This window comes from Mizuhopecten yessoensis, unplaced genomic scaffold (assembly GCF_002113885.1).
Source record: "Mizuhopecten yessoensis strain PY_sf001 unplaced genomic scaffold, ASM211388v2 scaffold716353, whole genome shotgun sequence".
NCBI classification, from domain to species: domain Eukaryota; kingdom Metazoa; phylum Mollusca; class Bivalvia; order Pectinida; family Pectinidae; genus Mizuhopecten; species Mizuhopecten yessoensis.
In genome coordinates this window covers 1,159,162-1,183,659 of record NW_018480074.1, presented here as the reverse complement: position 1 = coordinate 1,183,659, position 24,498 = coordinate 1,159,162, and the positions used below count along the sequence as shown (strand labels likewise).

The 24,498-nt window shown below is 34.1% G+C and overlaps 1 protein-coding gene across 2 annotated transcripts; it reads left to right on the top strand.

Annotated features, from left to right (window-relative positions):
• The first annotated feature begins 2,449 nt into the window (after window positions 1-2,449).
• On the top strand, window positions 2,450-22,809 carry LOC110443607. Of its 2 annotated transcripts, XM_021487915.1 has the most exons (14): window positions 2,450-2,605; window positions 4,180-4,203; window positions 4,554-4,597; window positions 4,813-4,821; window positions 5,839-5,865; window positions 8,362-8,388; window positions 10,919-10,945; window positions 11,314-11,427; window positions 11,984-12,080; window positions 13,255-13,337; window positions 14,374-14,433; window positions 17,309-17,365; window positions 18,996-19,031; window positions 19,625-22,809. In XM_021487915.1, the coding sequence occupies exons 1-14, from the start codon at window positions 2,544-2,546 to the stop codon at window positions 19,666-19,668; spliced, it is 711 nt and encodes a 236-aa protein (XP_021343590.1). In that variant the 5' UTR covers window positions 2,450-2,543; the 3' UTR covers window positions 19,669-22,809. The 2 variants fall into 2 exon arrangements, with proteins under 2 accessions (XP_021343590.1, XP_021343591.1); XM_021487916.1 differs by lacking the exon at window positions 4,813-4,821.
• The last annotated feature ends 1,689 nt before the right edge of the window (window positions 22,810-24,498 follow it).

The following is a 24,498-nucleotide window of genomic DNA, read 5'->3' as shown; positions in this document are numbered from 1 at the left end:
GATATAACCACACAACAGCTAAGGTCATATGACGACAGTGTCCAAAGGTAATATAGCCACACAACAGCTAAGGTCATATGACGACGGTGTTCACTGGTGATATAGCCATACAACAGCTAAGGTCGTATGACGATGGTGTCCACGGGTGATATAGCCACAAACAGCTAAGGTCATATGGCAACGTTGCCTAAGGGTGATATAGCCACACTAAAGCTGAGGTCATTTTGCGACGTTGTCCATGGTTGCTAGCTTTAGTCACACAACAGCTAAGGTGATTTGACGACAGTGTACACGGATGCTATGGCCACACAGCAGCTAAGGTCATATGACGTCCGGTGACAACGAGTGATATAGCCACACAAAAGCTAAGGTCATATGACGTCCGGTGTCCACGAGTGATAGACCCACAAATCGGTTAATGCCACTACGTCATCTTGCCAATGTAGCACTACCTCTCAATTTGGACTCCTGGATGATAGGGACGCGTATAGACACCAATGGAATGAACGTTTGATCAGCAGGAGAGAAAAGAAACAGAGCATGCGCAGCAGAGAAAACAAAACATTAAGCGATCCTTTTTTCTTTTTAATTTATGCATAACATATTTTGTGCAAATCTAAAATATTATAATCTAATTGGTGAGGACTAGTTGAGAGTCAAATCTGTTGGATTACACAGGAATTGAGGAGAAAAGAAGCGAGGTTTGAAGAGAATATATAGAACAAGTTTATGGTTTATGTTGCCTGGATATATCAATTATAAGTAGTTGATGCAAAACTAGTGTTTGCGGATAAAGGTCTATGGGGTTTTAATTACTAACAATAAACTCAAGTTGCTCTCTGAACGTGCATTTGTAAACTCCATCGACGTTTCGTTGATGCATTAGGAGCACGTCTGGTTGAAATTGGCTCGTAAAAGAAGTCAAAAAGAGAATACTCATAAGTGACTCATAGGAAGCCTTGTTGCTTTAAAACAGTTCAAAGGTTATCAGATGGTATGGTCAATCAATAGAAAAAAAACCCCATTTTTGTTTCAATGACGAGTGTGCAATAAGATATCTCAGAGGGTCGCCCAACACTGACACCTCGTGTAATTATCGTCTAATAGCAGTTTAAGGCTTAATCTACTGGCGATAGTGGAGAAGTGATTTATGTGGTTTATGAGTAACAGTCATGTAAACATTGATTGAGTATTTTCTCTTAAACCTTTGTTATATAGCAGAGATTATTGGAAAATTAGTCGCTCTTAAATTATTCCCGAGTGTTTCTTTATATTAGCAAACGTGACAAAAACAAACAGCATCCTAAAGACACCATAGAGATAGATATTTTTTGAAAGGATAGGCTACCTAATAGGAAAACTTCTTCACATATATAGATGTACCCTATCGTTTTATGGTTGGTCATCATGTTTATCTAACTGAAAAAATACGATATGTTACAAAATGCTTTTGATACATAAACGACACATATACACGTATAAAAGACAATCATGAACAGGGAACTTTTTTTCTAGTACACCATTTATATTATAATGTTTCTTATTCATCACTTCAGCTTCTAGCCAAGACCATACATTAGTAATATCTCCCTCCATGTGTCCTAGTAGAGTGTGTGGCTCTCATTGCAGGAATCTTAGTCTGTGACTCCAATTGTGGCTTTCTTAGTTTCTAACTGAATTCCATGGGATACACTTTCGTACGTTCTATGTACCCCTTGATTTTGACATCACGAAATCGAAGGCTCTGTACGCGTTACCGTGAGGATTATATAACTAGAATAGTTTGATTCTTAAATTGACATGAAAAGAATCGCGCAACGATGTCTGCACTGTGGTTTTACCCTAAATACAGTAACCGCCCTTTCTTCCATACGGATATAATAGTAGCACAGATTGGACAGGACACTTTTGTTGACAAGGTTTTTCAGCCGGATAGAGCGATAATATATCAATCTGAAGTCGAGGGTTTGAATCCAGATCTAGCCCCTTAGGGTTATTTTTACACTCAGAACACCTCTTGTTGATTATATTTAGTTTTTTTCGTTTTTATTATTTCTTATAAGAGTCCCCCAAGGTATGGTTTTCTTTTCAGAACTGATTTATCAAAGCTATATCATGCCGTTTCAACACTACATAACAGTTATTGACAGTGGTACGGGGATCCTAAAATTATAAACATACCTGAACTTGGCAATACAGTGAAGCTTTGTCACCTTTGCGTCCTTTAAAATCAGTCGTGACAATGTAATAAGAGGTCTGCCAGTAACAAATGGGGTATCACTGTGATGTTAACACAAAAAAGAAAATCTGTACGTGGAAGGTTGTGTGAGTTTTGTCCAGGTATTACCGTTTGAACAGTGTGGTCATGCATCGTTTCATAGTGTCGTATCGAAGGAGTGAACGCTAGCGTGTGTCCTGAAACACACATACTAGTTTACTTCCGGGTAACTCTTTAAAAAACAGATACACATATGTTATGCTGAGTAAATCCGTACGGTGGTTCTCCTTATTCACCTCTGGGATACATTACCTGGACTTGCATTATGTTATGTAGAGTGTTAGAAGTGATCACCTTGGCAATAGTGTTACAGCAATGTGATGTGCGGTAAGTATAGTCAACTTTGGGTCTTTCGATGGTAGCAGTAACCGTCACACATAATATTATATATGTATGCTATCGGCCATCGTAATATATGTGATTCACATATTGTGATAAAATTCATCCTAACTTGAAGGACTACTTCGTTTTACACACACACATGTCTTGTTACACACGTTGGTCGTACCTTATGAACATCGTTTAAAGGTAAAACACCTTTTATGATAGGACATAGGTATGTTGGTAGGTTTAATTTATTGCTTCAGATGTATTGTACTGTTCAAAACATTGTAAATTAAGGGAGTGTGACGAAAGTAGTTACCTAACCTGCGTTTTTTTCTTTTGGAATTCTAGCTTCATTTTTACAAAGGTAAAGTCAACTATCGATGTAATTATAATACAGGATTTCATGGCTTTATCACTCAAATCTGTCATGACCTCTTTCCTATTCAGGAAACATCGTTCAGCAATATATATTGGGAAACCGAAACTCGCTACGTTTTACTAGCATGGTTGTGTTAGTGAAATATCAATTAAATATTTGCAATCCGCTCGTTTACCAAGCAAATCAATAGTTAAAAGCTATAACTGTTCTGATTGATTACTGACCATTTCACTTCTGGATATTTCAGACTATTAGTAAAGTTGTGAAAGTATATAAGTAGCGTGCACTTCAACATGAGTAATGAACTCGTGGACATTTAGTCAGAAAGATATGAATAAAGATAGTGAAAACATATACCGATTTTCCTACTACCTTTATTCACATTCCCCCTATAACTTCACTTGACCTCACGTCTTCTAGGTGCACTTTACCATAATTAGCCTTCGGCTATAAGCTAACCGGGGATAAACAATGATATCAGCATATTTCATTAGTGATAATCATTTTTAAATGTATTTATGAAGGATTGTTTCATAGGGACAATTTATTAATCTTATTTTAATTTTTTAATTTTTAAACCTTTATGAATTTTTAGTCTCTATTCAATTAACCTTTCTTTCGAGTAGCTAAAAGACACTTTAAAAAACCTGATCTTATTTCAGTGCTGTTATAGCTATAAACTTTACACTGTTGGTTTGACGTTTTTGTGTGGTTGAAACTGACTACTGTTACTTAGTTTAGCTGAAACCTGATGCTGGTATGATTTGCTTGACTTAAAACTGGTTTCATTTCAGTACTTTTGATTTAAACTGAACGTCGATGTCAAGTTATTTTATAAACTCTATAATTCTCCATATCCTTTTATTGTTCATGTTTCAACTTATTGTTCAGTACAAATGACGATTTTTAATAGACAATTAATCTTCACTTATTGTTTTTAAATCAAAATGTTCAACATCTGTTGAATAACCAGTGCTTATAACAGAAAGTTAGATAACAAATATTGAAGGCTGTTCTTATTTTCAACATTTTTGCTGGGAGATGCATGGCAATGCATGATCACAAATCTTGTATTTTAAACTCTAACAAGAACTGATTCTGCAATTTTATACATGACGTAATCAATATATTATTTTAGGAGAAATTTGACTTTCATGTATCATTCATTTGACCACAAGTATTTGATAAATTTCAGGGCACAGGCGGCCTGCAGTGTCAGGTAACGTATAAACAACGCTAGTAATTAATTCATACATCCATTATTTGGAAATAAATTTCCGAGGGGAAAAAAACTATAGAAAAGAGGAAAACGAAACATAAGAACCCAAATTGTGCAATATGTGTAACAGACATATTTTTATCTCTTCAATATCCACTCATTAATATGCAGGGGCTCTGTATCACTCAGTTTTTACAATTTTATGTTGATATACATTATGCAGCGGATATTTTTTTTTTTATCTACATTGCATATATAGTCTGATAAAATTTATAATAAACATACCGGAAACATTAAAGTTAGAATATATTTCTTCCATCCTGTTAATGCTATAATTTTATCACTGATAGTGAGGTGTGCTGTCCTGACGACGATTGTTCCAAGATAGCATATGGTAAGTCATACACATAACAATGAGCAGAGTACATACCGTTGGCAGTAATTTTCCGACTCTATAAGACAAAACCTATTAAGGCCATTTTCCGTGATATAGCAACATTAAAAAGTAAATTTGTTTTATCTATTATGTGTTTCGGTCTTAAAACTGAAACAAATGGTAACCTTCTAGGCATTTCATTGACTGATATTTAATCGCGTTCTATTTTACAGGCCCAAAAGGTACGGGAGTATCAGACGGACAAATCCATGCTCAAATCTATGCTTATCGCTTTCGTTATAACCTGCATATTCCCGATAAAATACGCCCACAACTGCTATTTCTGTCATAACATACGACTAATATCTCTGTTTTAACACACGTCTACTATTTGTGTCATAACATACCTGTATTATTTCTGTCTTATCAAAAGTCTACTATTTCTATCATAACATACATCTATTATTTCTGTTAGAACATTCCTCTACTATCTCTGTCATAACATATGTCTATTTCTGTTAGAGCATACGTCTACTATTTCCTTTAAAACACTATTCCATTATCTCTGTAATAACATACGTCTACTATTTCCTTGAAAACACACGTCTATTATCTCTGTATTAACATTCATTTACTATTTCTGTCATGACATACGTTTACTATTCCTGTCATAAAAAGTCTGCTATTTTTCTCATTACATACTTCTACTTTTTTTCGTCGTATCATGCTATTATTAAGGCTGCCATAACATGCGTCCACTTATGGCACAACACATGTCTGCTTTTGTCATAACAGACGATGAACATCAGTTATTTCCATTATAAATACAATCGATAAAAATACCCGCAGAAATAAACTGGCACGTCAAATAACTTATTGCTGCAATATTAATTGTGAGCAAATATTAAAAAACATCTTTTGTCAGTCTAGACGTGTTTATCGTTCACAAAATGAAACTCGTTTGTATATTCTTTATGAGCAGACGATAGTTGTAGTCTAATGTTTAATTGTCGTTGGATAATTTCAATGAGAGATTTATCAAGTGAAAGTAATATAACCGGAGTGTATTGATAAACTCTTCTAGTTACTATTAACGTCTATACTAAATGCGTTCGTTTTGTCCTAATTTCCATTTTCAAAACTTTCTTTTCAAAGTAATGATAAATAAAATCAAAATATATAAAGAAAACTTTATATGTAAAACGTTTTCTCGAGACACCAAAGTCATGATTTTTTCCCCCTTTCTATTATTATTATAGGTGAAGCTGGTCTTCAAGGACCCAAAGGTAAGACTAATCTTTTTTATTTCATACAATACATGTATTTACTGTACTGTAGACAACCGAGCAATGGTATATCATGAAAAATAAAATTGATGTTATCTTTAATAATCGATAACCAATGCTTTTAAGTGACCGAGAACATGCTATCTTTATATGATATATAACTTATATTTGTAAGTAAGAGATAAATGTTAGTGAGAGAAGAATGTTATTTTATATGATGAAATGGGTTGAACTATTTCCCACAACTATTACTTAAGCTTACCGAAGAGCTTTCGTCCTGACTACGCTGGGACTTTATTACACTTCAGAACATAAATACGGCGCGCTATTGGTTACCTGTTTTAATAGCGCACCATAGATAGTCTGCAGCTGGTGTCGTCCCTGGTCCATGTTGAGGGCATCTTTGGTGGCGCGGATATGTATGGCCTCCCTGACTCCTCCCCTGAACTATTCAGTCTCCCTATCCAGTATCTACCCCTTCCCATTCGATCTTGTGCCCGGTATTTTTGGCGTATTCCGCAATTGCGGAATTACCCGTGCTGTCCTTCATTTGTTCCATGAGTCGTGCTCCAGGGACACGTTCCGACTCACCGATGTAAGAAGCTGCATATACTGTGCAAGCGATTTTGTAGATAACACCAGTCGTCTATTATTTTTTTTATTTTTTTTATTTTTTTTTTATCTTTTGGGGCTACCAGTCTAGATCTGAGTGAGTTCTGGGGTTAAAAGTGTATAACTACCCCGGTTGTAAATCCTCCTCAGACCTTCAGAGATGCGCTGTAGGTATGGATTGGTAACTCGGGCCTGTCTCTGAGACTGGTGGTAGGTCTGGTGGTGTTAGAACGCTTAACAGTCTGAAAGGTCCACTCCTCATATCGACAGATCTTAAGAGATTACTATATTCGCTGATGTTCCAATGCGGTGTCTATATCCTCCGTTATGATGGTGTCGACTCTGTGCTGAAGCATTCTTATCAAACCTAGTTTGTGTTGCAGCGGATGATGCGAGTCAAACTGGAGGTATTGGTGGATGAGTGTAGGTTTCCGATAGACTGACGTAGAGATGGTACCGTCATCATTCCTACTGAACTGGGTATCAGGCATAGGTATAGTTTGGAGTCTTTCTCTCTTTCAATGGTGAACTTTATTTGTGGATGTATGTTGTTGATCAACTCAGTGAAATTGTCCAACTGATCTCTCAGTTGTATCACAAATGTGTCATCCACATATCTGAACCACGTAGTTGGTTGAGTGGGGGCAATGGTCATGGCCTGTTCTTCGAAGTGCTCCATGAATATGTTAGCAATAATCGGTGACACTGGTGATCCCATCGCTGCTCCCCTTTTTTGCTGGTAAAATAATTCTCGGAAAGTAAAGATTGTGGTGGTTAAACATACTTTAATGAGATCTGCTCTATATTGTGGCGTGAGTTTGGTTCGATCAATAAATACTAGGTCATCCAGAAGTCTACGGTGAATCATATCCACCGTTTCTACGACAGATGTACAGGTAAACCTGGCAGTCACATCATATGAGACCATCTCCTCCGTGTCAAGGACGTTCATCTCCTTGAGTTTGTCTAAAAATTCCTTAGAGTTCTTTAAGTGGTGTACATTCTTTCCGATCAGTGGTCCGATAATGTTCTCCAACATTTTGGATGTAGCGTACGTAATGGAACAGATACTAGATACGATCGGCCTGAGAGGGGCACCAGTTTTGTGGATCTTTGATAGTCCATAAAATGGGTGGAACTTCAGTAGTCGGATAGAATTGTCTGTACTATTGTTGAGTAATGCCATGATCATTTCTGACTGTCTTTAAAACTTCCACCAGTTTGGTCTTGAATCAGGAGGTGGGGCTTTTCTTAAGTTTCTCATAGGTTTCTGTGTCCAGTAGTAGCAATTGGGCTTTACATTCATAGTCAGCGCTTTTAAGTACCACAATACACGTCCCTTTGTCAGCTGGCAGGATAGTGATTTATTTATTCTTGGACAGTTCTGATGTAGCCCCTGTCTCCTCTTTAGTAATATTAGACTTGGGTGGTTTACTGGACATGATAAGTCTGGTAGACTCAGCGCAAATTTCCACCGCTCCCTTGTATCATGCCAAGATGTTTACATACAACCTCCGTGCTGGTGATAAAGTCTCGGACCGGGAACTTATCGGGACAAATAGAAAAGTCAAGCCCTCGTTGTAATGATGTTCTCTCATGTGATGCTAATTGTCTATTAGATAAATTCACTAATCACCTTTCTTTCACCGTACGTTCTTCCTCTGAGGTCTGTGTCGTCTCCTCTCTACTGACGCAGAACACCTGGTCTTATTCACTTCGTGCGTTTTTAAGGATCCTCATGGAACTCTTTCCGTTGTTGGGTAATTTGTCCTAGTTTCATCGATTCAAAGTTCGAATTATGGTCTTTTAACAGCACATAAATAAATAAAAGACTCTCTTCGAGACACAAAAGTCTTGATATATGTATCTTTTTTACCGTTATAGGTAACGCTGGTGGAGAAGGACCCCATGGTAAGACTTAGTAAGACTTTTGTTTATGATATTTCATACCATATTAACTGTACTTGTTAGTGACTGAGGAGTACTGTCAAGAATTATAGCTTATACTTAATTACAGCTGAGAAATATTCATTTATATGATCGGTTCCTTATATTTGTTACTGACTGAGAAAATATTACCTTTGCATGGTATTTAACTTAAACTTGTTGATGACATAGACGTTCCCCAACGAATGATGGTTGGTTATCATGTTAGTTTTAACTCGTGCTTACCGCGTGTCGTTTACGATTTCAAAGTTAGCTTATGAGAGTTAGACAGACATGATGACTAGCCATCGTGAGCTTTGGGACCTTTTGCTCCCATAAAGTCCTTACTTGATCTTGAAAACCACACGTTTCCACTGGAAAATATTCCATGTCTGTTGCCGATAGGGAAACAATTGAGATGAAACATTACGTCACAATGGAAGATGACGTCGCATAGAAGTGTTACATGACGTCATAATCAAACCATTGACAATAAGACGACGTCAATGGTGATACCCACTAGCGTGAGGCCACTAATGATGGTAATGGGAGAAAGAGAAAAGTTTCCACGTTTGTGAAATGTTGATGGGAATTCCTCAAAATAAAAACAACAACACAAATCGTTCGAATATTTAAATTGAGACAGTGATTTGTAACAACGAGGGGCCAGACATAGTCTGCTTGATAGTAGCTCATGGATACACGAAAAGCCGACTGGTTAGGTACGCACTTTGCTCTATTAGAATAAATGTTACACGGACAAGCTACCTGGCGTAAAACATTACTCAATGGATCGAGAAATTGCATGGGTTAACGTTACCAATAGCCTCGTTTCCTTTCAAGTGAAGTGTCTTTATATCGAATTCGATCATATAATATCCCCATAAAACTATTAATTCATGGCGTTTTGATTCTGATTTATTCATCGCTATTCTCAATATCTTAGAAAACTCATCAAAGATTTCTTATAATATGAAGAGAAATTCAGAAATGTAGTTTTAATATTATTGAGGTTCAAAAGTTTTGAACTGCTTCATATTTTAAAATTTCTAAGAGGACCCCAGGGTATAAAGGTAAACATGCTTTGATATTTATTCTTTATTTAAAAAAAATCAAGTATACCACAGGAGGAATAGACTTTTAATAGCGCATCACAGAATGTCAGCAATGATATCCCGAAATTGCTATTATTCTGGTGTCCCAAACTTTAACAGCTTAATCATAATTATGCAGTCTTATTGAAAGTGCGTCCCCTAGCGATCAGATTGTGGGGAAAATGTATTAGCCAATCCATTTGTTTTATCATAGCAAAATGTTTAGAATAAAGAATACCTTCGTACTGTTCATTTTAAGCAAGCTGTTTCTATATGCATTGGAGTGAATGTTGTACTTTCACACTTTCTTCGTTTGCTTTCTTATCACATGTTGAGGTCATAAAAAATTCTGAATATATGTAAATTTCTGCTACATACAGCGCTAAATACTGACGTTCATACATAAAGTAAAGACCTTGTCATATTAATGATCTCTTACTCCTGTTACTTACGCCAGCGAATCACTTCGCTATAAGTTACATACTTTTCTGATGTGACGAATAGCTAACTTCTAGGCTTCTCCATCGCCAATGACGTTTCAACTATCCTTGTTCATTTTTCTTTGATTCATATAATCGTTTTAATTGGATTGCACCATGTCCGTCAGTATTTCCGTCCGCCATTCAAACCAACCTATTCTTTGACATTTCACTCAGTAACCATTGTATTGTTCCATTGTGCAAACTTGAGTTATCATTTAAAGTTTTCACGACGTCGACAACAGTACATGTGGGCGTGGTTATGCAAATTTTAAGCGAAAGAAACATTATTTTGTGACATCATTATTAGAAGATAAGGGCAAAGTTAAGCAAAGCGTATGCAAATTTCAGGCTGATACTTTTATATCTACCATCAGTGTTCAGTCTTATAAATTAAGTTTTGATGAACCATCCTACGAAAAAAAAAAAAATACTGTCAAAAAAAGAGAAATATATATTTTGCTCAGAGGGGATAACACCAGTTGAGCCTGGCCAAAACAGAAAATTATACCTATGAGTTCTATATTGACGAAATTGCCTTATGGTGCAGTAGAAATGTTTACTTTGTTTGACTCCTGTCATCATAATACATTTCTTTGTATTTCTAGCGATTATTGTAGATCCACCTTTCCGTTGTAAAAAAGACTATTTGTTGTTATCAACACAAATTTAAAATTGTCGTCTCTTATCAATCAATATTCTTGAATCTTGATCAATAAAAAAAAACACACACAAAAAACCTAATTGATGCATCGACAGAATTTAATTTGTCTAAATAATCATGAATATTTATACCAATAAAGATATAAACTTAAACAGAAATGACAGTTTCATATTCGCATGAACCTGTGTTTCCAATCATCAATCAGAAAATGAAAAATATATCTCTTTTAATGTTCTCGAGACATTTCTTGATACTTTTATTTTTCTCTGTTATAATAGGCTTTCCAGGGGTTTCAGGAGAAAAAGGTAAGAATCATAAGAAAAGAAAAGTGTAACCTTCCTCTGTTAGAAAATAATTGATATTTCTATAAAACATATACTTCATTTATTTTACAATGAATATGAAACAAGTTATATCAACTAATAGAAACTGATATATGTTGGCCTGGAGGATAGCACACAGGGATCTTAATGTGGAAGGAAATCGGAGTACCCGGAGAAATCCATCGTGCTCGGGCAGATGTCCCCATACCTTTTAACGTCATTTACACGTAGAAATATTCTTCGTGCGATATTATATATACGTTTCTACATATATAACAAGAAGTTATTTGTTATTTAACTGAAATGAAGATGAAAGCAAATTAACAGCTGTTGCTTTTTATGGAAACAAGGAGACAAAGGTAGTTATGGAATGCGTGGGCAAGATGGACAGAAAGGAGAAAAGGGTGATTCCTGTTCGTGTAAAACAGAAGGACCTGGTGACGCACAAGCAGGCAGCCAGAAAGGTAAAGCGATGTTAATAATGTTAAAATCAAGATAGTAATATATAGGTCGTTCTTTGGCCGGATGTGATCGTCATTGAACTGTTTTAACGCCATTTACCAATAAAACCATTTCAAATCTTACGGTAGATGTATGAATATATAGGATAGATATTGGTCAAAACTATCCATGACTTCTCCAACGTCAATGATGGAGATCTTTTGGCCATATTTTGAAGGTTATGTCCCCAAACATGATACATAACAAGTGAATGATTGCAAATTTATCAAGGTATTCCAGAAGTTTATAATTTAAAAACAAAAACAAAGAATTATACGCAGGATTCAAGATTGATCGGTTAACATTGAACTATAATTTGATCGTTGGAAAATTCCCTTACAATGCACTCAAAAAACTATATCGATATCTTTAAGCTGTAGAAGACACTTGATAAGAGGACTGCATCAAGGGAATGGGGATGGATGGTGCTTATTTTGCTTTTGTCACGATCATGTTGCTTTGCTGTGCCATTTATATTCTTGTTGTAAAATACATCAAATAAACGGTTCCTGTTTGCAGGAGAAATGCCTAGTGTTAATGGAGGGTTGTTTGCAGCCATCTGTTTGCTGTACGTGTTAGTTCTGGTCATCGTGGCAGCTATGGTTTTCCTCACTTGGTATGTTGGTCACCTTAATATATTTTTTTTACTGTCAAATTAGCTGGTTAATAATATCATGTAGGAAAACTATAAAATAAAATCCACTGAAAACATTTTTTTATACATTATTCAGTTGAAACAATTTCTTATTGATAAGAAAAGCGTTTATCATCAATTTATCTAATCCAAATAATATCAGTATTAGCGTAGATAATATCATAGTTTGATTGATAAATAATATATTTATAAATCAAGATGCTTGCAAACGTCGCTACATAATAATAAATACACCCACTTAAGACCTTGATCAAGGAAACATTCTATTCTCATATTTATGTAGGTAAAGGTGAACTAGGCCAATATTCATGAAACCGTTCTCATGCTCAAACCTGGATTTTGTGCTTAAGCCTAATTTCTTGTTCCATTGATAAATTAATAAAAAAAATATTTTGTCAATGATTTAGAATTTCAATTTTAACATTGACTTTTTAATCGTTTAACATGATTTAAGTGAGTTACAAAAAATGTTGGTTTCAGCACAGAGTCATTGCTTGAGCATGAGAACGGTTTCATGAATACGGACCCTGTTTTCGTTGAGGTTTATCGTAAATTGGAAGACATGTTAAAGGGAGACTACTCCTTATTGCATATGCACTGGTTAAGCAAATATATATCAGGCTATTCATTGATATCATTGGTTCATTTTTGGTTTCTATACTAAATCTCCTTCATTATTCCACCATCTATACATTGTTTCATTTCTGTGCCCTTTCCCACCTTTTTTTCTTTCCTTTTCTCTAAGTCTTTACCCCTTTTCTCTCATTCTCAACTTGTACATTTCCTGTCTTATAATCTGTTCTAATCTCTTTCCGCTCACTTCTGAACAACGTATAATGTTAGTGCAGTTTGGATTTGTTTCTCAAATGTTCCCAAACATTAGGAAACAACACAATGTTAAAATTTCAGTTGTGAAAGTGTTAAGTGTCTGTGTAGGGCGAAATTAACTCTTGGTGACTCAATATTTGCACAGAGCATGTCATATATTTAACTGGCGAGATTTCACGGTAAACAGTATTTTCGCTGCAGTTTATTATCGTTTTTTTTTTACCCTTACGTAATAATTATATTTGAAGGGCGAAGTTATGTTTTTTAATTGTTCTTGTGAATTGCTGTTTTTTTTAAACTCTTTCAGGAAAAATAAGACGACGATGGATACCTTTCAAAAAGTATTATTGTCACTGGCAGAACGGGAGAACTTAAACATACAAGATCAGAGTATGTATTTTTTTTTCAATTTGTACATACGGAATAAGCGTATTCGATAAGGATATATGTAACCGCATAATATGTCAAAAGATGGATTTTCCCTACAAATGCAAAGCCTCTAACCTGCTACAAATATTCAAGTGTTGAATGCAATAATTACGTAATCGATCGAAAGTTACAGTTACAGCAACAAATATTATAACGAATTTTAATGTAATCACAAAGAATTGCTTGTTAAGGATGGATAATGCGGTAGATGTTAAGTTTATTAATTTATCTTTAAATGTATACATGTATTTAATAGTTTACAAAGTGGTGAAATGATTTTAATGACTTCTTGTTAAAAGGCAATACGCACGTAAATACCATATGATACTAAATAATAATAATAATAACTCGAGGTTCTTATATACCGCTTTATCACAACCTAGTTCGTAGGTCGACTCATTTACACCTGAGAAGACTGGAGCAAGCGGAGTAAAGTCAAGTCACGGAACTGTGTCGTTTCTTTGAACAAGCTACTTTACTCCACTTGTTCCAGTCTACTCAGCTGTAAATGAGTACATGGCTGGGCAGCGCTGGAATTGTTGAATGCTAGCTGTGAGCGCCGAAATAGCAGCACAAGCTGTATGCTCCCCCAGGAAATTGAGAAATATATTGGCTGGTTGAAAATGCCCTATAACCACGGATAATAATTTGTGAACCGCTTTCAGACGACCTTTGAACTACATGTAGATTGTGATTAAGTGGGATTAAGGGTGATTTTAATTCACGAATTCAAGTACCCACGAAATGGTGTTTAGTCAGGAAAGCTTGAAATTTGGGCTCAATGAAAATATTTGATTTTACAGTATCCTGCATATATCGATTTAAAACTTTTAAAATTACCTGGTAATGAAAAACAAACACTTATTGACACTTCACTCCAAACTTATTCGTCAAATTACAAGATGAATAAGTATTTATTATCCAAATGACAACATTAAATAAGTATTAATTGCTGAACAGTTTCCTTTGTTTAATTTTTCAATATTTTGTTTTCAAGATTATACCGATCTTGATCAGGGGCAAAGGGAGCCAACACATAAATATGACCAACTATCAGGTAAAATAAATCATTATTACTCTATTTGTAATAACAAGTAATCAATTTTGTACATGTATGTTATCAGTAATTAAGGATGCCACTTATATACGAGTGATCAGTGATCAAGTGACCTACATGTATAAAATCAATTATCAATGTTCCTACATATGTGATAATAGTAAACCGTGTTAGTTCATGTATAATGTATCAATACTACACGTTATTAGAGGTTTAACAATAGATACTCAATGTTACTACACGTGTGAAAATAGTAAACCGTGTAAGTTCATGTATAAGTATCAATACTACACGTTATTACAGGCTTAACAATAAATACTCAATGTTACTACATATGTGATAATAGTAAACCGTGTAAGTTCATGTATAAGTATCAATACTACACGTTATTACAGGTTTAACAATAAATACTCAATGTTACTACATATGTGATAATAGTAAACCGTGTAAGTTCATGTATAAGTATCAATACTACACGTTATTACAGGTTTAACAATAAATACTCAATGTTACTACATATGTGATAATAGTAAACCGTGTAAGTTCATGTATAAGTATCAATACTACACGTTATTACAGGTTTAACAATAAATACTCAATGTTACTACATATGTGATAATAGTAAACCGTGTAAGTTCATGTATAAGTATCAATACTACACGTTATTACAGGTTTAACAATAAATACTCAATGTTACTACATATGTGATAATAGTAAACCGTGTAAGTTCATGTATAAGTATCAATACTACACGTTATTACAGGTTTAACAATAGATACTCAATGTTACTACATATGTGATAATAGTAAACCGTGTTAGTTCATGTATGTTATCAGTACTACACGTTATTACAGGCTTAACAATAAATACTCAATGTTACTACATATGTGATAATAGTAAACCGTGTAAGTTCATGTATAAGTATCAATACTACACGTTATTACAGGTTTAACAATAAATACTCAATGTTACTACATATGTGATAATAGTAAACCGTGTAAGTTCATGTATAAGTATCAATACTACACGTTATTACAGGTTTAACAATAAATACTCAATGTTACTACATATGTGATAATAGTAAACCGTGTAAGTTCATGTATAAGTATCAATACTACACGCTATTACAGGTTTAACAATAGATACTCAATGTTACTACATATGTGATAATAGTAAACCGTGTTAGTTCATGTATAAGTATCAATACTACACGCTATTACAGGTTTAACAATAGATACTCAATGTTTCTACATATGTGATAATAGTAAACCGTGTTAGTTCATGTATAAGTATCAATACTACACGCTATTACAGGTTTAACAATAGATACTCAATGTTTCTACATATGTGATAATAGTAAACCGTGTTAGTTCATGTATAAGTATCAATACTACACGCTATTACAGGTTTAACAATAGATACTCAATGTTACTACATATGTGATAATCAGTAATCAAGGTTAATACATACTTAGATTTTTAACCAATGAATCTATCAGTACTTGAGGTTAATACAGTATATATGTAGCTACATCACCAACACCGACAAGGAGATTCTTCAGACTGTTTATTTGAACAAATCTCAACAACGAGTCTTTTGTTCAACAATATATCAACAATATATCTACTTGCGGATCGACTTGTATAAGATATATATATATATATTTTGGGCAAAGAAGTAATTCCAACAGTGTGGACAAGTTAAGGTTGTCAAATTTTCGAAGCGATCCGCCCGTTTATCAAGACACAGTGAAACAGAACAGTTACATGTACATATACATCATATTACAAGAAGATAGAACTGATATACTATAATTGAAAATATAGCTATTATATAAAACCAATAGTCCCCTCGGCTAAAGACAGCCGAAGGCAGCAATTAAGCTGAGAGCATCGCGGACAAGGAACGCTGATAGTCCAAATATCAGAACGCTCGCTGGCTCTGCTCTATAGCGAAATTGCACAAAGACGACTAGTCGCCTAATGAATCACAACGACGACCCGCCAAAAGATAACCAAAGTCGGAGAAGAATCCCTCTAGAAAACTCTTTAACTACTAAATATTCCGTCTTTGCATATATATATGCAAAACCTGAAAAACCTGAAGAGCCCTGTGAAGGGTGAAAGCAGCTAGTTTTTTAGTCGGTCGTTAATTTTATTTTTTCTATATATATATATATATTAATTCAAATAACTTAATAGTACAATCACACGATAGTTGTTACATTAATACCGCAACACATTCCGGGTATGATGTTCCTAGAATGGGTCGTTAATCAATGCTGCGGCAATGTCTCTCTAAGCCCCTATAGAATCGAGTTTGATTGTAAGAATGACCACTGGGCAGTAAGTATTTACCCAGTAGCCGGAATATAGTGGCGGACATATAGGGTGCTTTATTCGTGCAAGGGGCAGGTCCAAGGTCTACGTCGTAAGTACAATTCAGTCAGAATATTGAAACAGACCATAACAACACAGGTACATACATTCCAAACTGATGACGTCACATACACTGTTTACCAAACGGGACAACACACGTGTATACAAACAGTTGACAGCACTCGTTAATGATATGTATACACACACCGTATATATAAATCATATATATACCCGGGTAAAATATATTCATACTAATTTCCACACGTTTGTATATACCATACATGCATCGACAGTGGTTTAAAAATTGTATTAATACTATTCTATTATAATATGTATTACTAAAATTATGGACTGCGCTGACGATACTAATATCAGATCAGATAAGTTAAATATGTGTTTCGTGTTCTTCCATCTTTTATTACTGCAAAGACTATTTCAAACACATAGTTTTGTGTTTAACTTTTCACTGTACATTTCCACATATTTTCCCAATCTAGCTCACCCGCCTCCCAACGAAGACAATTGCGAAGGTTTTACATACGAAGATCCTGCCTGTAAGTGTGAACAAACAACTACTTAATTCGACTGTTTCAACCAGTTTGTTACGAGAAACTATTGACGAATTCAAACATATGATCTTAAGATTATTGATTGGAAGGTTTTTCATAATTCGAATGCCAAGATGGCTACCATAGCCCCTGATTTGCTGCAATAGTTAAGCTTATAACTTTCCTTTCGATGTTGTCCTACTTTATGGGAAAGATGGATTAAATGACATATTTAAAGATTCGGGAATCAAATTGGCTGATGTAGCCTCTGATTGATTGGAACATTCACAGCTTAAACTTCAATTCAATAGAGATGATTAAACTAATATTCGTTGAAAGTACGAATGATGCACATCTACACTCTTTGTGCTACTTTATGTGGGTCAGGGATGGGATGTGTGATTGCTTGAGTTTATTGGGATGTTGAGCTGTACAGATCTCTGCTATATTTAGCTTTATTTATATATGTTATATTTTAAATAAGAACAAAACATAACCTATGGGAGTTAGTATCACATTATCTGATTCCCTTCGGGATTGACGATATGTAAAAGATTTGTAATTCTATCTAAACGCAACAATTGCTTTTCATATTGTAAAATTAGCATGCTATTCAGTATTTCAACACATTTAATATGTATTTTGTTTGGGTATAAATTAAAAAAACTTGGATATAAGTATGTATAGAATTTTGTTAAGAATAAAATTATGTTTTTAGAATAAACAGTATTATATTTTAATTGAAAAGTATTCTATTAAGTATAAAACTCAATACTCTATTGAATTTAAACGTTGCTTTATTTGGTAGTGTTTTATTTCGTATCAACGATACTTTTACTTAGTATAAACAGAATTTTATCTAGCATAACACGTACTTTTTTAGTATAAACAGTATTCTATTCGACAACGAATGGATTTGAAACCAGGCTAATACTTAAATAATTTCCTTTACATTCCTTTACCTTTTTATGTTATTTAGTCATTTACAATATATAACGGCAAAGAAAAAGTTAATATTGCTGAAAATAACCCTTATTTCACATTCTCTACAAAGTCATATTCATCCTTGAAAACAAGAACTTCAAGAGCTACATTTTGTTATAATAAGAATAATAATCAGAACAGTGAACATCGTCTTTGTTCTTTCGTTATGCACAACGACTTCAATTACACTATCATTAATTTTCATTTCCTTTATAGTATCATACGAGCCCCCAACCCCTTTTTGATTTTTTTATAACACGGTTCACTTTTTCGTAGTCTCTATGTATCGAGAATATTGTAATAGTTGCGTTAACCGAAACTGACGTAAAGTCCATACTTTATGGAAGGCCAGTGAGTGTTTGAATTGAAGTTTGTAATTTCCATATTTAGCCAAAAGTTACATTAAACATTGGCTAAATCAGCTAAAAATAACGTAATTTACATAATCAAATAGTTTACTACTCACTCATTAATTCAACTTCTAATTATTATCACTTACTATGGAAGATACAGATATTCCTTCTATTAAACGAAAAAAACCTGTAAGACAATACGATATTAACGGCAAGTGTTCCTAGAACCTCCCAGCTGTAAATGTATTATTGAAAAAAAATGTATCACTGATTAAAGTAAGTTTTTGTTTGTATTTCAGCTTCAGCGGCCTATATTGAACCCTTACCACCATTAAGTACGTAGTTCATAATTGAAAAGTATGTTAATGTTCTGAACGAGATAACAAAAATTGAGAGAAAATATATCACAAATGTAACATTTGATTTTTCATTACGGTGTATACGAGCATAGTACAGGTTAAATAGGTTGTAGAATAAAACACTTTTTTTGTGTATATTTATGTATACCTTGCCATGGAAAGTAAGTTTTAATGGTTCTAAGTATGGGCTTATATTGCCAATCAATATATATTTTGTCTATATTCAACCGCATTAGAAAATATCAAATGAACTGTTTTCCCGACCAATGTAAAACCTCTAACTTTCTGCAAATATTCAAGTGTTGAATGCCATCATTACATTATCGATCGAAAGTTTAAATACAGAATCAAATAGTATAACGATCTTCAAAGTGATCAAGAAGAATTGCTTGTTAGAACTGACCAATTAAATGGATAAATACTAAATCATAATTATAAACATTAACAAAAAATAGGATGGACAATTCGGTAGATGTTAAAATTAACATTTTATCCTGAACCTCCCAGCTGAAAATGTATTATTGAAAAAATGTATTACTGATTAAATTAAGCTTTTGTTTGTATTTCAGCTTCAGAAGCCTATATTGAACCCTTACCACCATTAAATACGTAGTATATTTATACTTTGTTGAAGTATAGTAAATAATTGTAAAGTATGTTTATGTTCTTTACGAGATCACAATGTGTACGTGGTAAATAATATAATTACAAAGTATATTGATGTCCTGAACGAGAGAGAGACAAAGAGACAGAGAAAGACAGGTAGAGAGAGAGAGAGAGAGAGAGAGAGAGAGAGAGAGAGAGAGAGAGAGAGAGAGAGACAATATCACAAATGTAACATGTGTTTTGTTATGTAAAACCCATGGCGTCTTCTTGCGTTTTGACCTATAAAGATGGTGATATTGTTATTAACAGCCATGGTTTGTGATCTGATGGCATCAATTTCATATTTAATAAAACATGTACAGGGGTGTCAGCGTTTCAGTTGACAAACGGAATGGAATGAAAACGCAATGAAAACGCAACGAGAACGAAATGAAAACGGAATGAAACAAGGCCTAAACGGAACGGAACGAAAATAATTTTACTGTTTGGAACGAAACGCGAATGTAACAAGATGCAAATATTTAGACCACTCAAACACAAACTTGGTAGGATATATCTGGAAATGATATATTTGTCCAAATCTTGAGTATGCTAGTGGTGTATGGAATAATTGTGATCAGACTGAATAAGATCTTCTGAATTTATCAAGCTAGATGCTGCTAGAATTGTTTTTATTACTGGTCTCCGAAGAGGTACTAGTCATGAAATCATCTATTATTCTATTCTGGCCCTTTCCCGAGGGAACTGTTCTCTTATAGTGTTGTCTGGGGTGGTATAGTGCCCGAGTCGAGGGAAAGGGTCATAATAGATTTAGTACATCACATGACTGTCAATTGACAATAAAAAGGCAAACATGAGGAACTTCATTGATAATATATTTAATAAGTAACAACTGCTGGAAATTTGAACGTAACATTTGAAGTTTTGATTCCTGAGTTGTTGTTAATTGTAACGGTACAATTACTAAATTTGAAAGAAGGTGCACAAACAATGGAATGTCGAAATCTCTGCCACATGATGGTTCTTGTAAATACCACCGCAAACATTGCCTGATGGCAATGAGTAGATCTCTCCTTTTTTTGTTGCGTATATTGGCATAGAAATCCGCCAAAGCACCGTTCAATTTACTGGATTGAATACGGTTCCCGTTTCCAGTAGGAAGTCTTTAAGGACTGCGACGGCAAATTGTGTCGCCTGCTTCGTCTTTATGCATTACTGAGCCTCTGCGAAGCAGTCGGCATTCCCGGTCCCGAATCTCGAAGTCATTTTGGCAGATGACAACAATGAAGTGAAAGTAGAATATGTACAGCGCTCCCTAGGAGAGGGGGCACAACTCTTAGCGTCACGCTACTTTTCCCGCAGTCTCAGCCGTCCAAAAATAAAGGTATAGTGCCCGTCTTCAGGTATAGTTCCCGTTGTCAAGGGTGGATGCTAGCTATACCAAATAGAACAAGGGTAGTTCCTAGAAATTATCATGTGATGTACTAAATCTGGATGGGACGTTCTTAAGAAACGTAGAAAGGATCAGCAGCAAGTAGTGTTTTACAAAAATAATTAACCATGTTAGTCCAAATTATCTGTTTGAAATTATGGAACCTTACATAATTAGCGATGAAGATTTGACCTATCATGTCTGACATCAACGTAAATTTGAACCACCAATTTGTCAATCTAATAATACTTAAACAGTTTCTTTCCTAGCATAATGTATTGGTGGAATAGACCTGAATGTAATTATTATAATTTAAGATCTATCTGTGAACTCAAAAAACAAATTGTTCTTCATGCCATACCCCAAAATACTGAAGATATATGTACTATTTTTTTTTAATTTTTTTTTAAATATGAAGGGACTAGATCTTTAAACATAATTTTTTGTCAACTTCGAAATCGTGCAAGTCAACTGAACTCTGATCTCTTTAGAGACTATCTTAATGATAATCCCTCCAGTATATGTGGTTATAATAATGAAGATGTGAGTAACTTCTTTCTGCATTGCCCTAGATACATGACTCAAAGACAAAATATAATATCTGCATCACATTTACAGCATGACATCAATTTAAATTTACACTTAAATTTGGACTTAAACCTTTATGAACATTTCATGTTTAATGCTAATATATATTGACTAAAGGAAGTAGTTACCTTAGTGAAGATCTTAACTCTGCTATTCGTGTTTGTGTTCAGAGATATATAGAACCAAGCAACAGATTTTGAATGTTATGTATGTATGCGCCCGCGCGTGTGTATGTGTGTGTGTGTGTGTGTGTGTGTGTGTGTGTGTGTGCGTGTGTGTGTGTGTGTGTGTGTGCATGTTTGAACATGTTTGTATGTGTATGCATGCATGCGTGTAATTCAAAGTCTGTTATCTGTTATTGTTTGAGATGTACATCAAGGGAGAGGGCTTGTATAGGCTTTGTCTGTTGCCCAGTTCCAATTGAATCGATAATAAAATATTGTGAATGAAATGATATTTTATCAATTAATGTCTTCTTTTTTTTGAAGTAAATTGACATATTATAACTAATTAGATTATTTCCGATAAACGTGATTCTTGTTATAAGGTTTTCTCTCTCCTTCACCTATGCAAGATGAACGTATAAGCGTACCCGGTGGCTCTTAGTTCAAGAACAACACTTTTTGTTTGTGTTAAAATTGTTCAACATGTTGTCAACCGACGTTCTACAACGTAGAGTCACGTCCGATTAATATGTGTTTTAATATTCCATATGTATCGCCTAAATAGAGTCGGCAACTGATATCTCCTCATGGCAATAAAGTATTGCAGGCTAATTTTGTCTTATAAGTGTTCATTTTGTAACCAGTTTCTTTCCTGTGCTTTAAAACTCTGTTCTGTTCTTATTTAATTTGCAGTAAGGGATGGATTGTAAACAGTGGTAATCAATGTTTAGGTTTTGGATATATGCATATTTGGTGCAGAGTTTTGAGTCAAAATTTCGGAAAGCTTAGATTTTCACCATGAATTCTATACTTTCATCTAGAATATCCTTATTCAATATGCCTACTTTGGGGAGATATGGAGATTATGTATTGGTATTTAATGAAACTAGTAGAGTTAAATTTGTTTACTTACTTATGGAATGCTTTATATTAAGTATCAATTTTGAATTAAACAAATAAAACATTTTCAATATTAAGCTGGTTCGATCTTTTTTTTTATATCTTTAAGCCGACTGAAGTAGAATATATCAATCATATAGTGACTCAATTTGCCAATTAGTTGTTTCCTCTTTCCTCCCAGAAAAGACGAAAATTAGTAATTTTGTATTTACGTTGTTTCGTCTATTTGCCCGCAAAGATGATACAGCGATATTTACGGTTGGTTGATTCTCGTTCTTTTTCATGGCAAAAAGACAAAAAAAACCACGACATGGTATAATTCAGCCACAGTAGAATCAACTTCCGAATAAATATCAAAGTCTTATCGGTGGTGTGCGAAAACTCATATTGGATGCATACAATATACCCCGTTCCTATCGCCGTACTGGCAAGCTGGATCTCCATCAAGCAGACTGATTAGAATCAGAAAAAAGGAGTTCTGGATCTAATTATTTATTTCTGAGACTAAGGATATTTATTAGATATGAAATTATCACACGTGCCCGCACTCATCCCGTTATTTACTTTTTGGCTTTACATTATCTTTCCGTCACAAATATTATATTTTTTTCTTTTGCAATTTTTTGTTTTGTTTCTGACAACATTAGAATAAAATGTTAACCTTACTCCGTTCAGTCAGGATCGAAATAATAACTTCAAAAATAAATAGCTTTCCCTGTCTCCATTCGGCAACAATTTAAAGTAGCACCCTTAAATCAGGATATCACTTAATATAGCGATTAACATTATATCACCAAAACTTTTATCACTTTCTAATGTGAAAAACTCCAGCATATTTTAGTGGCCATGACATTCCTTACATCTGAGTTACTTTAACAATAACAATAAAGAAACATCGATATATTAAATCAAATATTACAAGACCATAAATTTAGAACAAAATATTCTTTAGAGAAAACGTTCCTTGAAAATCATCTAAATACACCATTCTTTCGAAACTTTATTCTTATTTAGAAAAGCATCTCCATTTCCAAATACTTGGCAATAAACACTCAAACAAAAGTAGCACAGGGGTCATGTTATAGTTTATGAATTTCAACAAAGTAATACGGGGGCCATGTTATAGTTTATAAATATCAAAATAGTAATACAGGGGTCATGTTATAGTTTATAAATATCAACAAAGTAACACAGGGTCATGTTATAGTTTATAAATATCAAAAAAGTAATACAGGGGTCATGTTATAGTTTATAAATATCAACAAAGTAACACAGGGGTAATGATATAGTTTATAAATATCAACAAAGTAACACAGGGTCATGTTATAGTTTATAAATATCAACAAAATAATACAGGCGTCATGTTATAGTTTATAAATATCAACAAAGTAACACAGGGGTCATGTTATAGTTTATAAATATCAACAAAGTAATACAGGGGTCATGTTATAGTTTATAAATATCAACGAAGTAATACAGGGGTCATGTTATAGTTTATAAATATCAACAAAGTAACACAGGGGTCATGTTAAGGTTTATAAATATCAACAAAGTAACACAGGGGTCATGTTATAGTTTATAAATATCAACAAAGTAATACAGAAGTAATGGTAGGTAGTAACTAATCTAAGAGGGATTAATATAACTTGAAAAAAACTTGTTTCATATACAACAGTTTTAAAATAAACAAAATTAGTAAATATTTATATATAAATAGCGAACTATGATATTCAAGCAAAACATATTATTGCTA

Coding starts and splice junctions, on each gene's coding strand:
- LOC110443607 (XM_021487915.1), top strand. CDS start 2,544: ATGTTATGTAGAGTGTTAGAAGTGATCACCTTGGCAATAGTGTTACAG. Junction 4,204..4,553: donor CAGGCGGCCTGCAGTGTCAG/GTAACGTATAAA, acceptor TATCACTGATAG/TGAGGTGTGCTGTCCTGACG. Junction 14,434..17,308: donor TAAATATGACCAACTATCAG/GTAAAATAAATC, acceptor TTCCCAATCTAG/CTCACCCGCCTCCCAACGAA.